This window comes from Brassica napus, chromosome A6, assembly GCF_020379485.1.
Source record: "Brassica napus cultivar Da-Ae chromosome A6, Da-Ae, whole genome shotgun sequence".
Taxonomy (NCBI): Eukaryota; Viridiplantae; Streptophyta; class Magnoliopsida; order Brassicales; family Brassicaceae; genus Brassica; species Brassica napus.
The window spans coordinates 23,073,627-23,087,806 of record NC_063439.1 but is presented as its reverse complement, the minus strand read 5'-3'; the positions used below and the strand labels follow the sequence as shown (position 1 = coordinate 23,087,806).

Genomic DNA, 14,180 nt, shown 5'->3' with positions numbered 1-14,180 from the left:
ACTTTTTTTCGTTGAGAAAGAAAAAGAAAGAAAAAAGATGAAGCATTTGTTTACTCCTTTGGACCACGCCCAGTGCGTCTCGCAACTGCATTTGCCTTTGCCTTTGCCTACAGTTTTCTTGAGATAGTTTTTTTTGTGAGATAGTTATGTTTCTATAATTCTATGTAAGAACAACTGAAGCAAAAGTACACATATAAAGCAAAATAAAGAAGGCAAAGAAAAGAAGGAAAAAGAATCTAATTTTATTTTGTCTTCCAGCAAAGCTCAAACGAACCTCTCTCCTCATTTACACGAGTTTAATGTTTATTTGATTAACTTATTATGGTAGAGGTACAGAGATGATGCCAATAAAAAGGCTACACGAAAAAAAACACAAAACCAACCAAATAAAAACACATAACTATATGTATTTCTCTTTCTTTTTCTAGGATTTTCTTTATATTTTCTATTTATGTATTGCTCTTTTTGATTCCCTGCTTAGGAAATGATGAACAACATCAGCCATCTTGAATCAGATGACTCTGAGTTTGTTGAAGTTGATCCTTCTGGAAGATATGGAAGAGTATATTTCTCTATCTCTGATCTCTCAATATCCATAAATTTGATTTTTTTTGTTTTCTTTTGTTTAAAGGTTTTAGTGTGTTCTTGTTGTTGCAGTACAATGAAGTTCTTGGCAAAGGATCTTCAAAGACCGTGTAAGAATCCAATCTCTCTTATCTTAAAATCTTGTTCCTATTTTACACAATATAGGAACATAACATACTTTGCCTGTTGGCTTAAACAACTTTAGTTTCTGCAAAAACCAAAGGCATCTTGATCTATGGTTCTGTTATTTGGCTTTAGTGATTCTGAAATAGATAAAACCAAATTTATGGTTCTATTATTTGGATTTGCAGTTACAGAGGATTTGATGAATATGAGGGTATAGAAGTAGCATGGAACCAAGTAAAGCTCTATGACTTTTTGCAGAGTCCTCAGGAGCTGGAGAGGCTATACTGTGAGATCCATCTCCTCAAAACACTGAAACACAAGAGCATCATGAAGTTCTACACTTCTTGGGTCGATACCGATAATCGAAACATTAACTTTATCACTGAAATGTTCACTTCTGGTACCCTGAGACAGTAAGCTTCATCTTCCTATCTCATATCTAAAGTTGTTTTCTCTTGATTACTTTAATCATAAACATGTATAATTAAAGATGTTGTTACTGGTGAATAACAGGTATAGGCTAAAGCACAAGAGAGTGAACATAAGAGCAGTGAAGCATTGGTGTAGACAGATCTTAAGAGGCTTAGACTATCTTCATACACATGACCCTCCTGTGATCCACAGAGATCTCAAGTGTGATAACATTTTCGTTAATGGGAACCAAGGAGAAGTCAAGATTGGTGATCTTGGTCTTGCTGCTATGTTACAACACTCGCACGCTGCTCACTGTGTTGGTATGCTCAAAAATTTTATAACTGGTTTTGGTTTTGGTTTCCTGAGTTCATAACTAGACAGTGATGCTCAATTTTTTTATTTTCTTGGCCTCTTAGGGACACCAGAGTTCATGGCTCCCGAAGTCTATGCAGAAGAATATAACGAACTAGTCGATATTTACTCGTTTGGGATGTGCGTTTTAGAAATGGTAACGTTTGATTACCCTTACAGTGAGTGTACTCACCCTGCTCAGATCTACAAGAGAGTTATATCGGTGAGAATCATCAAAGCTTCTTCTATTACAAGCTTTTGTTTTGGGTTTTTAAGACTGTTGAGTTATGTTTCTCAGGGCAAGAAACCAGATTCATTAGACAAAGTGAAGGACAGTGAGGTTAGAGGCTTTATAGAGAAGTGCTTAGCCAGTGCATCCCTTAGGCTCTCAGCTCGTGAACTACTAGACGACCAGTTTCTTTGTATAGACTACCCAAGCAATTACTACAGCGACAATGATCAAAGCCAATGGACTTACAATGGAGATGAGATGATTGAGTCACACGGAATTGAGATCTTTGAGTTTCAAAACGATGATGATCATGAAGAAGCAGAAGAGCATGATAACAAGTTTGACAATGTCCACATAAGCATAAAAGGTAAGAGAAGAGACAATGGTGATGGACTGTTCCTGAGACTCAGAATCGCCGACAAGGAAGGTTTGTGACCAGACAACCTTTTTTTGGTCCTAGAAGTTCCATGTTTCAGACCATAAACAGTTTCCTCTCATTGCAGGGCTTGTGAGGAACATATACTTCCCGTTTGACATCGAAAGCGACACAGCAATTAGCGTTGCAAGAGAGATGGTGGAAGAGCTGGAGATGGACGACCGTGATGTGACGAAGATAGCTAACATGATCGATGGAGAGATTGCTTCTCTGGTTCCTGATTGGAGATCAGGCCTAGGGTTTGAGAGCAGCTTTTGTAACTGCGCATCGAACCGCTCAGCTATAGACTTCAACGTGAGACAGTGTTGTAGAAACATCTGTGGAGAGAAGCATGGACGGTTTGAGGAGATCACTTCGGGAGTGAACAACTCTGATGAAGAAGAGGTGTTTTCTTGTAGGTCAAGTGACTAACTACTATATATGTTGTTCCTGAGGGAATAACGAGCCTTGGGAAAGCTTTACTCCAATGGAAAAATGACATTTTCGCTCTCTTTTGTTAATATGTGTAAATTATTTACAGTAATGTTCACATACCAAAAATATCACAGTAATTATTTTAGAGAAAAAGACTAAAATAGCACCAAATCAAGTTTATGTTCCCAAAGTAGCACTCAAGGCTCAAAGTCACAAAAATAGGTTTCAGTAAAGAGGTAAATATACAATTATACCCCTTGGGTTAATTAATCCAAACCTTAGGGTTTAGAGTTAAGGGGTGGGGTTTAGGAATTAGGGTTTAAAATTTTATAAAAAATAAATACTAAAATAAAAATAAAAATTTTAAAAACAGTTTCAAAAAGTATCTTTAAATTATAAAAAGAAAATTTCAAAAAAAAAAATTATAAAAAATTTCAAAAAAAAAATTATAAAAATTTCGAATCTGAAAACATATAATCTGAAACTATAAAAAAAATTTCTTTTTTTTTTTTAATTTTTTTATTATTTATTTTTATTTTTATTTATTTTTATTTATTTTTGTTTGTTTATTTAATTTTAAACCAAGGGTATTAGAGATATTTTGCCCTTTAATGAATGTCATTTTTGCGACTTTTTCCTTTTAATGCTATTTTTGAGACATAAACTTCAAAAAGTGCTATTATTGACAATTGCCCGTTATTTAACTATAGCTCATTAAGCCGGTGATTGTCTTTGATTCTCAACCTTGAAAAAGAAACAAAAAGACATTTTTGATTTATCATTAACAAATTTTTTTTTTTTAGAAGTTCATTTAATTAAGTGGTTTTATTAATACTTCACTAATGTTAATACATCACAAAATTTTGATATTTAAGTCTTCGAAATATGATGTATCAGTTATGCGCATATTTAACTAATGTGAAAACTTATACAAAATTTCTCATCATTATAAAATACTTCAATGTAGTGTTAACCATCGCTTAGCATCTGAATTTGAATATCAGCCTAATAGAATATTATTATTTTACTGTAATTTTCCTAAGTAGTTAAATTTTAATTAGAACAAAATCAAAACCAATGTAAGTAAACAATAGGAGGTTTACACATGTTCTGAATAATTGTGTGCAAAGATACCTTTGTTTCTTCTCTCACTTAATTTTAATTGTTTAATAATAATGTATTAACAAGAGATACTCTTCTTCTTCATCCCAGCGATGAAGCTGCTCTTATACGCTAATTCTTATAAAACATATCTTATATATTAAAATAGAAGTCACAACCTTGATTTATGTGTGATTTTTTTAAAAATAATTCTAATGGACCTATTCTTAAAAAGTCATATTATATTTAATCTATAATCTTATCATTTAAATTTTGGGCCTACTAAACATTTTTATTGGGCTATCAATAATTAGATTTAAACAATAGATGATTCATTAGATTTATAGATAATATAATTAAATAGATATAATTTTAATGTTGTAATATTATACTTCGATATGTTAATTATTTAAATATTTATTGATGTTAACTTTTAAAATTATAAAGATTTTTTTTAAAATAACAAAAATCATATTATCTAACAATGATTAATCTTTACTACCTTAAACCAATGAAAACAAATTCTAAACTATATAGTTTATTTTAAAAATTAAACAAAAACTTAATGTTTAAATATTTCTTGATAATATAAATCTATGAAGCGAAAGTTTAATTTTTAAAAACAAATTCTAAATTTGTGAAATGTTACAATATCTTTGGATATGACAATAAAATAATATTTACTAATCTTTATATATATAGTTATGATTTTAATAATGAAATAATAATCCGAAAATATATATATAGAAGAAGATACAAATACACGTGAAAATTTGAAATAATCTATTCAATGAAAAAAATATACCGTAAACTTATTATGTTTTAAAAACTGATAGACACATATATATTATAATATATACCAATTTAAAATAAAAAAAATGTTTATATAAAAATAAATAAAACCAATAATCCGCGCGGTTGCACGGGTCAAGATCTAGTATAAATTATTGTTTAATAATAATGTATTAATTTGTACTTCAAACATAAAATTAGTATTGAAAATCAAGAATAATTACCACCAATAATAAGGCTATCACTCTTAAAATCTGGTGAGGACAGGACAGCATAGTAGTGTTTAAGGCCCAATGGGGTTTCAACTAAATAAATTGGCCCATCAAGCAATAACAGTAAAGAAAAGAAACCCTAAAAACTGAAAGTGAGAGCTATATTTAAGCAGCTAGGGTTTCCGACAGTTGCTGCTTCTCTTTCTTCAAAGGCTGCAGCGTGAGAGAAAACCTCGTCGATTTTCACAACCGGAGAGCTCAGTCTGATCTCTGAGGAATCGCAGCAGCCATGGCGGAGAAAGCAGTCACTATCAGGACCAGGAAGTTCATGACCAACAGGCTTCTCTCCAGGAAGCAGTTTGTGAGTTTCAATCCCTTCATCTCTCTCTCTCTCTATGAAATGATGATGAAAACTATAGTTAGATAGAAAATCTTAGGTTCAGCAGATTCTTATGTACTGATTAGTGGTGGTGGCTTATGAATGTAGGTTATTGATGTTCTTCACCCAGGAAGAGCTAATGTCTCAAAGGTATCATCTTTTTGTTTATTACAGTCTAGCTTTCTTTGAGAAGCTTCTAAATTTTTATTGGAATGTTTTGTGAAGGCTGAGCTCAAGGAGAAGTTGGCAAGGATGTACGAGGTTAAGGACCCAAATGCAATCTTCGTTTTCAAATTCAGAACCCACTTTGGAGGTGGAAAATCATCTGGGTTTGGTTTGATCTACGACAATGTCGAGAGTGCCAAGAAGTTCGAGCCCAAGTACAGGCTCATCAGGGTATGTCCCATTTCAAAGCTGTCTTCTTTCCTCTCTAGTACTAGCTTAGTTTTTTTAGTTTAGCATGCTCTTAGTGCTTCCTTTTTTACCTGATTTGCTAATAAACTTCTGATGGCTTTGATGTTGTAATATCAGACTCTTATATCTTTGGAATTTTCTGTAACTATTAATGATCCTCGTTGTGTTTGATAGAATGGACTTGACACCAAGATTGAGAAATCAAGGAAACAGATTAAGGAGAGGAAGAACAGGGCCAAGAAAATCCGTGGTGTTAAGAAGGTGAGAGGCCAACACTTACTCTAACCTTACATTTGCAAGTGTTTTTGTTTCGGTCCTGTTTTGACTTGATTGTTTTTTTTTTGACCTGTGTGTGTAGACCAAGGCTGGTGACCCCAAGAAGAAGTGAGGAGATGTTGAAGAGCCAAGGCGCATTTTGGGTTTTTATTCCGCATCATCCCTTCTTTTATGCCCATATTTGCTTCTCATTGTCACACTCGTTCTATCTTGTTTTGGATTATGCTTTAAGCGATAGAGAAACCTTGTGCTAAAGATTTTGCTGAATACATTTTTATTTTAAAACTCCCTTCCTTGTTGCTTCCTCTTAAAAATCTTTTGGTTGGCACAGCAGCTTAACGTAATAAGAGCCGTAGAAGCGTATATAATGTTTCTAATCACAGTATTGAAGCACTAGAGAGCAGCGGCTGGGTGAACATTTGTGATTGAGAGTGTTCTTTTATTACATAGTTTTATTTGCTAGTGTTAGCGCTTCCTTGCGTTCGAAAGACGAGCTATATGAATATTACATAAGCGATCTCCCAACTTAAATATGTCGTATAGAAATGATAATGTATGTATGTATTAACACCGTAGTTGTGAGCCTGCAACAAGTTGATTCAAACACGATTTTAAGATATCCACGAGTTTTTTTGAACCGTACTCGAATGTTGTTTGATTTGATAAACCGTCGCTTACAGACTTACAGTGCTTATGCTTCAAGCGGTTCTGAAGTAGGTTTAAAGTCTAACCAATCCGGTTATCCGGAAAGTAGAATTGTCATTACTAGTGATAAATTTTTGTTTCTTTTGGCTTTAAAATCGTAATTTGTAACAGTTGTTGCATCTTCTTTATCGCCGAGTGCAATAAAAATTATATTTTTTCATATGATTTTTTTTTTGTCACTGTTTTTTTTTTTTGTCATCTGTTAGATTATATTCATAAACAGGAAGAGTTTCAAAAGATTTACATAAGAGACAGACCTTTAAACACCGCACAAACCAACTGAAACCTATAACATTTTCTTCGTTAAGACTAAGACCTTACAAACCCAAACACCCAAACCTGATATCCATCCAACCCAAAAATTCCAAAAACCTACTGCAGAGAACTAAACAGAGGAAAGAGTTTCCTCAATCTCGAAGAGTTCATGCAACCATCTTGGACCTCCAGTTGCTACGTAAGAACTGAGACGTCCTCCTTTAGTTACACTTTGAGCAATGAGGAAAGCTCCTCTGTTGTTATCCCTGACCTCTTTCACCAATCTCCACCATTCTATTCTAACCAGCCTTTCCATGATCAACCCAATTTCTGCTTTGAAATTTGGCCAAGCCTTCGGTCTTAAGATCATCTGAGTCAGGTCCCCATCGTCTATAGCAAATATCACTCGATCAAGATGGTGATCAGCTATACTCTCGATGGCCCATACCAGTACTTTCAATTTGGCCTCATGGAGATTCCTTAACAAATAAAAGGCCCTTCTGCTGTGTAATAATACTTTACCTCTATGATCTCTTAACACCCAAGCTCCACCTCCCACCTGGTTACGTTTTGACCAATCTACACCAATATTGCACTTCACCCAACCTCTGGGAGGAGTAGACCACTTTTTCTGCACTTCCAATGCTTCCTTCCTTTGAACCTCTTCCAACCTCTGTTCATGCGTTTGAGCTAAACTCCACAACTCAGATTCCTCAAAAGATTTTTCAATCAGCTCCATCAAATTGGATTGTTTACCTTCAAACAAAAGACTGTTCCTATTTTTCCAAAGGAACCAAATCAACCAAGGTATAGCATTAATCACTTTTTGTGGCGTCGTCTTGTTGGACTCTAAGGAAAAGAGGTAGTGAAAGTTGGAGTAATGGGATATCCAGTCAAATCCATGTTCTGGAACCGGTACATTCGCAAGAGCCCACACCTGACGAGCAATGGGACAGGTGAATAGAATGTGGTTAATCGACTCACCTTGAAACCCACAAGCCTGACAACATGGATCCATTTTAATTCCTCTCTTAACCAAGATCTCCCCTGCAGAAATTGCATTACTCAGAGCACGCCAAAAGAAATTTTTTATCTTGGGTGGAGCCTTTAGCTTCCACGCCGCCGCTTTCAACCCATTCAACGAAGGTAAGGCTTCAGCTTCCCTTATCTCTTCACTCCTAGTCACTCTGTTTTTCAACCAATAACCAGACCTGACCGAGTAACCACCATGCTTTTTGTCACTGTCTTTCATAGGATTCTTATTTCAGTTTATACTAATTTATATGCTGCAATTTCGTCATGTGTTAAATACGTTTGGATTGTTGATTATATAACTTGAAAGAAAATGACGCAACTCCTTTCCATAGTCTTGACTCCTTTCAACAAGTCTTTTAAAATTAATTAGTTACTATAGATTGCATAAAATGATAAAATCATAAAAGAGAAGATTACTTACTTTTAGACTACGAAGACTAGTCTACATCATGTATGTCTCTGGAATTGCCGTGCTACACGATTATCGTTAAAAAAGAGCACTCGCACTTTTTCTATGTCCATTGTTTTTTGTATCTTTTAAAAAATTGGAAGCAAGATGGGAAAGAGCTGAAAACGTATACGCGAGAATGTATCTGTTCGAGATCTGTATAATTGATTTTATTTGATTGCGTACATATTTGATACTTGAAGTACCAAAAATAATTTTGCTCCTTTATTTATTTTTTATTTTTATCTTTTAGCGAAATGTGTTCTTAATAAAGTTTCTAGGAAAGTTATTTTCTAATTTCCACCATCCATATTTGACATTTTCATGGTAACGTATAAACAGTTTTTTTCTTAAATGTAGTTCGATTATTTATCTCTTTTTATCTTCCTCGAACAAAAGAAATAAGGTCACCTTCTACTAGAAAAGTTAAATTATTTTACTTTAAATATTTATTTTTAAAAAGACCGTCGATGCGTTTCCATGTGAAGGTCAACAAAGATGAGCAACTCAATTCCATTTTTTATATTCCGTTATTTGTTTAACTAACACAGATGGCTCATATTGTTGACGTCTTGCATCATCTCTCTCGTTCAATAATTGAAAGCATATGTATAAGCTCGCATGTTAAGCAACGACATTACAAATAAGAGAATGGTCCTTCTCCCATATGCAAATTGTGGCAGTGATCATGCTTGTGAGTTTACAATTTTTCTGTTGAGGTACACATACACTCTTAACATCCCCTATTATCTAAATGTTATGTCTTCTATAAATAAATATATCATATATTAGAACAAATAGTCTTCCTGTATCTGTGGCCAAACAAAGGGTAAAGTTGTAGACTAAAAAAGATCCCCAATGGAAACCAAGCTGAACCGGATCGATGTATACCGAACATGTACAGATTACGGCTCATTATGTAGCAGATGCATTGTATGGAAGATGAATCTTATCAAGGAAAATGCTAACGTGCACATGCGTCCTCATCCTAATTCGTGTATTTGAGTCATTCGACTTATCCCCGATCTATTATTGTCCCATTATCAGCTTTTCTTTATGTTTATGTAAAAAGACAAGTAGAGTAGATATCCATTACAAGCCAGAGTATTAAACGGAATAGTTGATGTGTTTCATTTGGGTGAATGCTAACAAAAGTAAATCAATGAGTGAATGGGTTTCAATGAATTAGAAGAAGCAATGTTCTGAAATTCGTTAGGCGGTTACTAGGCGTTTTATAGAGGACTAGCGACTAGGTGGATTATTCGGGGCCTAGACGAGACCTAGGCGTTAGCAAATTATTGATTTATTTTATTTATATTATATATTTATATGACATTTTTTAGTTGTTATGTTCCATTATAAAATTATTATGAAGAATTATGAAAATTAGATATACAAAACATAAGAAATTAGACAAATTTGTAGATTTGTAATAATATTATTGCTTAATTTCTCATATTTAGACAAATTTAAATCAATTTAAACTGATTTAAACCGATTTTAATCGATTTAGAATAGTTTAAACCAATTTGAATCGTATAAATCGGTATAAATCGGATTTTAAGAAAATCTTTCGGATAGGACCGAGTTGCCGACTAGGCGGGGTTTAGGCGCCGCCTAAACCGATTTTTAGAACCTTGAGAAGAAGCGTGTAAAATGAGCTTTTCCTGTATCTCTCTTGTTTTCTTTATGCCAGTGTAATCTCATGGATATATTAAGGAAACTAAACCCTGAAAATTTCTTAATAATAATTAGAATAGAGAGAAACTAATGGGATTAATTTGTGGGTTTATGTAAATCTAATCTTGTAAATTAACCCAAAAACTATTTTGTTTTGTATTGTTTCCTTCCTAGAAGATTCACTTTCCAAAATCATATCTCTCTCTCTTGTCTATCACACACACACACAAATCAAATAAAATTGATTTTATTATTTAATGATGGTTCTTTATCCTCTCCCAAAACCATATATCTCTGAGATTGATTGTTGGTTGTCTATAAAAGCAAAACAGTTGGGGGTCTCTTCTTCGTCAACCTTCACCCACCACACAATCGCACTTCTCCTCTTCTAGAATTCTCCCCCCAGAAATCAAATCAATCCCTCAAATTCTCATTCCTCAGTCAATGGAAGAAGCTAAGGGTAAAATCATTCTCATTTTTATCATCTCTCTCTACTCCTTGCATTATTATTATGATCATCAACCACCGTTGATTGCTTCCCTGGATCGATCGAGATCGGACTATTTATTTCCTCATATTCGGTGTTGCGTAAGATTTGATATTTAGATTTATACGAACCGAAAACGATCGTCTTATTGAATTTTTTTATCACCAGATCAACAACTATCTCCTGCGATTTTGGATTCATCGTTGAATTTTATTTTTTCGATTCCCAGATTTAGATTAGGGAATCTAGAAAGTTTTCCCATCGATTTGGGGGTATAATTTCACATGCAGATGTAGTAGAATTTTTACCAGAATTTTAGGATAACTTTAGGATAATCTTCAAACACGTTACCGCTGTTGAATTGACACAAGTTATCCTCCTTCCTCCTCTATCACAGACGACTTGTGACGTAACCGCTTCGTCACACTTTTCCTTTACTATTTGACTCATGCATATTTATATATAGATCATCCTCATTCGCCTATTTTCGAGATCTTCCTTCGATTTTTGATGATTTTGACCCTTAGATTAGTACAGTGTGTCATCTTTGCTGGAAGCGATGTATACTTGTTTCACAAGTAATGTTATTTCTCTGCTAACTTGTACTGTGAGTAAGCTTGAGCTGTTCTTGATTAATTGTGTGACTAAGTATGAGCTGTTTCTTGATCAATGACTATAATTGTGCGTAGAATGCAAGGCTCTCTGTCGGTTTCGTTTTATTTTTGGTTTGCTCTGTAATGTAATGGAAGATCTGACTGTTTGTCTCATTGATGGAATATGTGTGTGTAGTGGAAGCAAAAGACGGAACAATCTCCGTTGCTACTGCTTTTGCCGGTCACCAACAAGGTATTATTGCATTTGCACCTCTTGTTCAGTCGCATGTATCTTTCGTCATGGGGAAATGAAGATCAATGCACACACATGAATACCCATTTTATGTTTCTCCCTTTGTGTTTTGATCAGCTGTGCAAGACAGTGACCACAAGTTCCTGACCCAAGCTGTTGAAGAAGCTTACAAGGGTGTTGACTGTGGTGATGGTGGCCCTTTTGGTGCCGTTATTGTTCACAAGAACGAGGTCGTCGCTAGCTGCCACAACATGGTCTTGAAGTACACCGACCCTACTGCACACGCCGAAGTCACTGCCATTCGAGAGGTTAAAACTAAATCTGTTGAAGCCGCTTTGCTATTGGAGGAATCTTGTAACATTGCCTGTTTCTAACAATGATATGAATCCACATGTGGAACACGCAGGCATGCAAGAAACTTAACCAGATCGAGCTATCAGAATGCGAGATCTACGCATCCTGTGAGCCCTGCCCCATGTGCTTCGGAGCCATTCATCTCTCCAGACTCAAGGTATAATATTAGAAACACTAACCCCCATCTTTCTTATCTCTTTTCATTATCATTGATGAGTGCTCTTGAACAGAGATTGGTTTATGGAGCCAAAGCTGAAGCAGCCATAGCCATCGGGTTTGATGACTTCATAGCTGATGCTCTGAGAGGAACCGGGGTTTACCAGAAATCTAACCTGGAGATAAAGAAAGCAGACGGGAATGGAGCTGCGATTGCTGAACAAGTGTTCCAGAACACCAAGGAGAAGTTCCGTTTATACTGAAAGCTCTTCTCCTTCATCACATCCTTCTCCTCCTCCTTCATGATGATGGCAATTAGAAGAAGAAGAAGTGCACTTTGCTTTAACCAAATAAATCTCTGTTTTTGAAATTGTTAATTTCTAAAAAAGAAAAAAAAACTCTCAATTTCAGTTCTTGTTGATTTGAATTGTTCACTTTTCTCAATTTGAATTGAACTGGTAAATACTTCATTCTGTCGAAATATTTACACTACCAAATCGAATTTTATATTTTCTTTATTACATAATTAAATATCGTGGAATAAACAGGTGAAGACGTTTGACTTTTCAGACATGAGGCTTCAACTAAACTGCAACAACCAAACATGTGAACAAGTCTGGACCACAACTCCCAAGGTCATAATAATTTGCAAATACCGAAACTACCCTTGCTAGTGTCGTCGATTCTCATGCCCTACCACCCAAAACACACAACCTCGTGAAGGAACCCAATTCCATCTGGATCTGGTTCTTGTCTCTCTGTCCTGATTCGATCTGAGAGCTCCTACAACGATTCCAGCTTCCACTTTGTGTTTCTCTGCTGGCCTTTGAGGAGATGTCTCCATCGGACGAGCGTGAGGCTGTTTTCTCTCTTGAATCGCCTGAGCTGGAGGAAGACGGCAGCGGCGGCGGCGGCGGCGGAGGAGGTGCCGGAGGAGAGACTGATTCCGACGAAGAAGCTGTCATGCCTGAGCCAAACGCGCCCGAAGAAGACGACGATCACGAATACGAAGATCTGAATTCTCCCTTGGTTTCCGCCGCGGCCAAGTCCTCCTCCGCGGCAACAGACACCGTCACCGTCGCTCTCCCCGCCGGATCCGCCGTACCTGTCTCCTCCATTCCCGCTGATTCCGACCCCAAATGGCACCGCACGACGGAGATCGTCCACCTGAGACCACCGCCCCTCGACGACTCAAGGCGCCTTTTCCAGAGGCTGTGGACCGACGAGGACGAGATAGAGCTCCTCCGCGGGTTCCTCGACTACGTCGCGACACACCGAGGCACCAGCTCGCACCCTCCCGACACGGCGCCGTTTTACGAGCAGATCAAGTCCAAGCTTCAGCTCGAGTTCAACAAGAGCCAGCTCGTGGAGAAGCTAAGGAGGCTGAAGAAGAAGTACCGTAACGTGATGAGCAAGTTCAGCTCCGGCAAAGAGGTGGTCTTCAAAAGCTCTCATGATCAAGCCACTTTCGATATCTCTAGGAAGATTTGGAACCAGACCGGGAAGATCATTGGGTTTGAAGATAACAACGTGATGGAGTTCGAGGAAACAAATGGTAATAATGCACATGTGGAGGTTGATTCTGAAAACGTGTTGGAGAAGAAAGTGACTATGAGTAGTGGGTCGAGGAAACGACCTAGATCAAGGATAGGGAAGATAGATGAAGACAAAGCTGTTTCTCTGTCTGATGGGCCAGTGCCAAGTGTTAACCTCAACGAGAATGTGTCTGCCTTTGGTGAGTTGGCTGATGGAAGGAATCTAGGAGGGTTGATAGAAGAGACGGTGAAGAGCTGTGTATCGCCTGTGATTAAAGAGATGATGAATGGGACAACGGGGATGATGATGGCTGCGGTAGGAGGATATCCAGGAGGTGGTGGTGCTCATGCTATGGGTGTGTTAAGCCCAATGCTAATGCCGTCGGTTAATCCACTAGGGTTTGGTGGAGGAGGAGGAGTAGGGGATGAACGGTGGAGGAGACAGCAGATTCTTGAGTTGGAAGTGTACTCGAGAAGATTGGAGTTGGTTCAAGAGCAGATTAGAGCCACGGTGAATGAGTTAAAGACAATGCCTAGTGGAGGATGATGGCATAAGGAAGAAGACTGTAATGAGGGTTCTTGTAAGATTCTAAGTTATGAGAAAGATGAAGAAGAACGTGAAGATGTGTTGTGATGTGGTGGTGAGGTGTAGTTAGCAAACTATAAACTAATAATCTGAGTGCTACATTTCTGATGGTGATAATATCTTTCTAGTTTTTTCTTTTTCTTGATTGGAATCTTTTTAGTTTTGTCCATTAGGGGGGGTTGTGTATAGCCTTTGTATTAGTCTATTAGATTATAGTTTTTGGTTCTCACTACTTCAATAAAAACAAAAAACTCCTTACAAAAATAAGCAAATAATTTGTGTGTGATGCTTATCTAATGAACAATTAACACGTATTTCTTGGAATTTGATATATGGTTGCAGTTGCTAGTGGAACTCTTTG

General features: G+C 36.5%; 4 protein-coding genes across 4 annotated transcripts; all 4 read left to right on the top strand.

Annotated features, from left to right (window-relative positions):
• The first annotated feature begins 313 nt into the window (after positions 1–313).
• LOC111203376 (probable serine/threonine-protein kinase WNK9) lies at positions 314–2,703 on the top strand. Its single transcript, XM_048735208.1, has 7 exons — positions 314–562; positions 658–695; positions 897–1,124; positions 1,225–1,445; positions 1,542–1,699; positions 1,775–2,135; positions 2,212–2,703. The coding sequence occupies exons 1-7, from the start codon at positions 485–487 to the stop codon at positions 2,553–2,555; spliced, it is 1,428 nt and encodes a 475-aa protein (XP_048591165.1). The 5' UTR covers positions 314–484; the 3' UTR covers positions 2,556–2,703.
• Positions 2,704–4,786: 2,083 nt separating this feature from the next.
• Positions 4,787–6,021, top strand: LOC111198692 (40S ribosomal protein S24-1). The gene is made up of 5 exons (XM_022687734.2): positions 4,787–5,024; positions 5,151–5,192; positions 5,268–5,438; positions 5,631–5,717; positions 5,815–6,021. The coding sequence occupies exons 1-5, from the start codon at positions 4,953–4,955 to the stop codon at positions 5,842–5,844; spliced, it is 402 nt and encodes a 133-aa protein (XP_022543455.1). The 5' UTR covers positions 4,787–4,952; the 3' UTR covers positions 5,845–6,021.
• Positions 6,022–10,018: 3,997 nt separating this feature from the next.
• LOC111198689 (guanosine deaminase-like) lies at positions 10,019–12,189 on the top strand. Its single transcript, XM_022687730.2, has 5 exons — positions 10,019–10,315; positions 11,132–11,188; positions 11,306–11,496; positions 11,595–11,699; positions 11,773–12,189. Exons 1-5 carry the CDS (start codon positions 10,300–10,302, stop codon positions 11,959–11,961), a joined length of 558 nt encoding a protein of 185 aa, XP_022543451.2. The 5' UTR covers positions 10,019–10,299; the 3' UTR covers positions 11,962–12,189.
• A 254-nt stretch (positions 12,190–12,443) lies between these two features.
• LOC125575917 (probable transcription factor At5g28040) lies at positions 12,444–14,105 on the top strand. Its single transcript, XM_048735205.1, has one exon. It carries the CDS (start codon positions 12,533–12,535, stop codon positions 13,778–13,780), a length of 1,248 nt encoding a protein of 415 aa, XP_048591162.1. The 5' UTR covers positions 12,444–12,532; the 3' UTR covers positions 13,781–14,105.
• The last annotated feature ends 75 nt before the right edge of the window (positions 14,106–14,180 follow it).

What these genes read in the sequence shown, in the direction of transcription:
- LOC111198692 (XM_022687734.2), top strand. Translation starts at nt 4,953, where the DNA reads ATGGCGGAGAAAGCAGTCACTATCAGGACCAGGAAGTTCATGACCAAC. An exon ending in GAAGAGCTAATGTCTCAAAG is followed by an intron (nt 5,193 to 5,267) that starts GTATCATCTTTT and finishes TGTTTTGTGAAG; the next exon opens with GCTGAGCTCAAGGAGAAGTT. An exon ending in CCAAGTACAGGCTCATCAGG is followed by an intron (nt 5,439 to 5,630) that starts GTATGTCCCATT and finishes TGTGTTTGATAG; the next exon opens with AATGGACTTGACACCAAGAT.
- LOC111203376 (XM_048735208.1), top strand. Translation starts at nt 485, where the DNA reads ATGATGAACAACATCAGCCATCTTGAATCAGATGACTCTGAGTTTGTT. An exon ending in CTTCTGGAAGATATGGAAGA is followed by an intron (nt 563 to 657) that starts GTATATTTCTCT and finishes TTGTTGTTGCAG; the next exon opens with TACAATGAAGTTCTTGGCAA. An exon ending in CAGAATCGCCGACAAGGAAG is followed by an intron (nt 2,136 to 2,211) that starts GTTTGTGACCAG and finishes CTCTCATTGCAG; the next exon opens with GGCTTGTGAGGAACATATAC.
- LOC125575917 (XM_048735205.1), top strand. Translation starts at nt 12,533, where the DNA reads ATGTCTCCATCGGACGAGCGTGAGGCTGTTTTCTCTCTTGAATCGCCT.
- LOC111198689 (XM_022687730.2), top strand. An exon ending in AAGTCACTGCCATTCGAGAG is followed by an intron (nt 11,497 to 11,594) that starts GTTAAAACTAAA and finishes TGGAACACGCAG; the next exon opens with GCATGCAAGAAACTTAACCA. An exon ending in TTCATCTCTCCAGACTCAAG is followed by an intron (nt 11,700 to 11,772) that starts GTATAATATTAG and finishes GCTCTTGAACAG; the next exon opens with AGATTGGTTTATGGAGCCAA.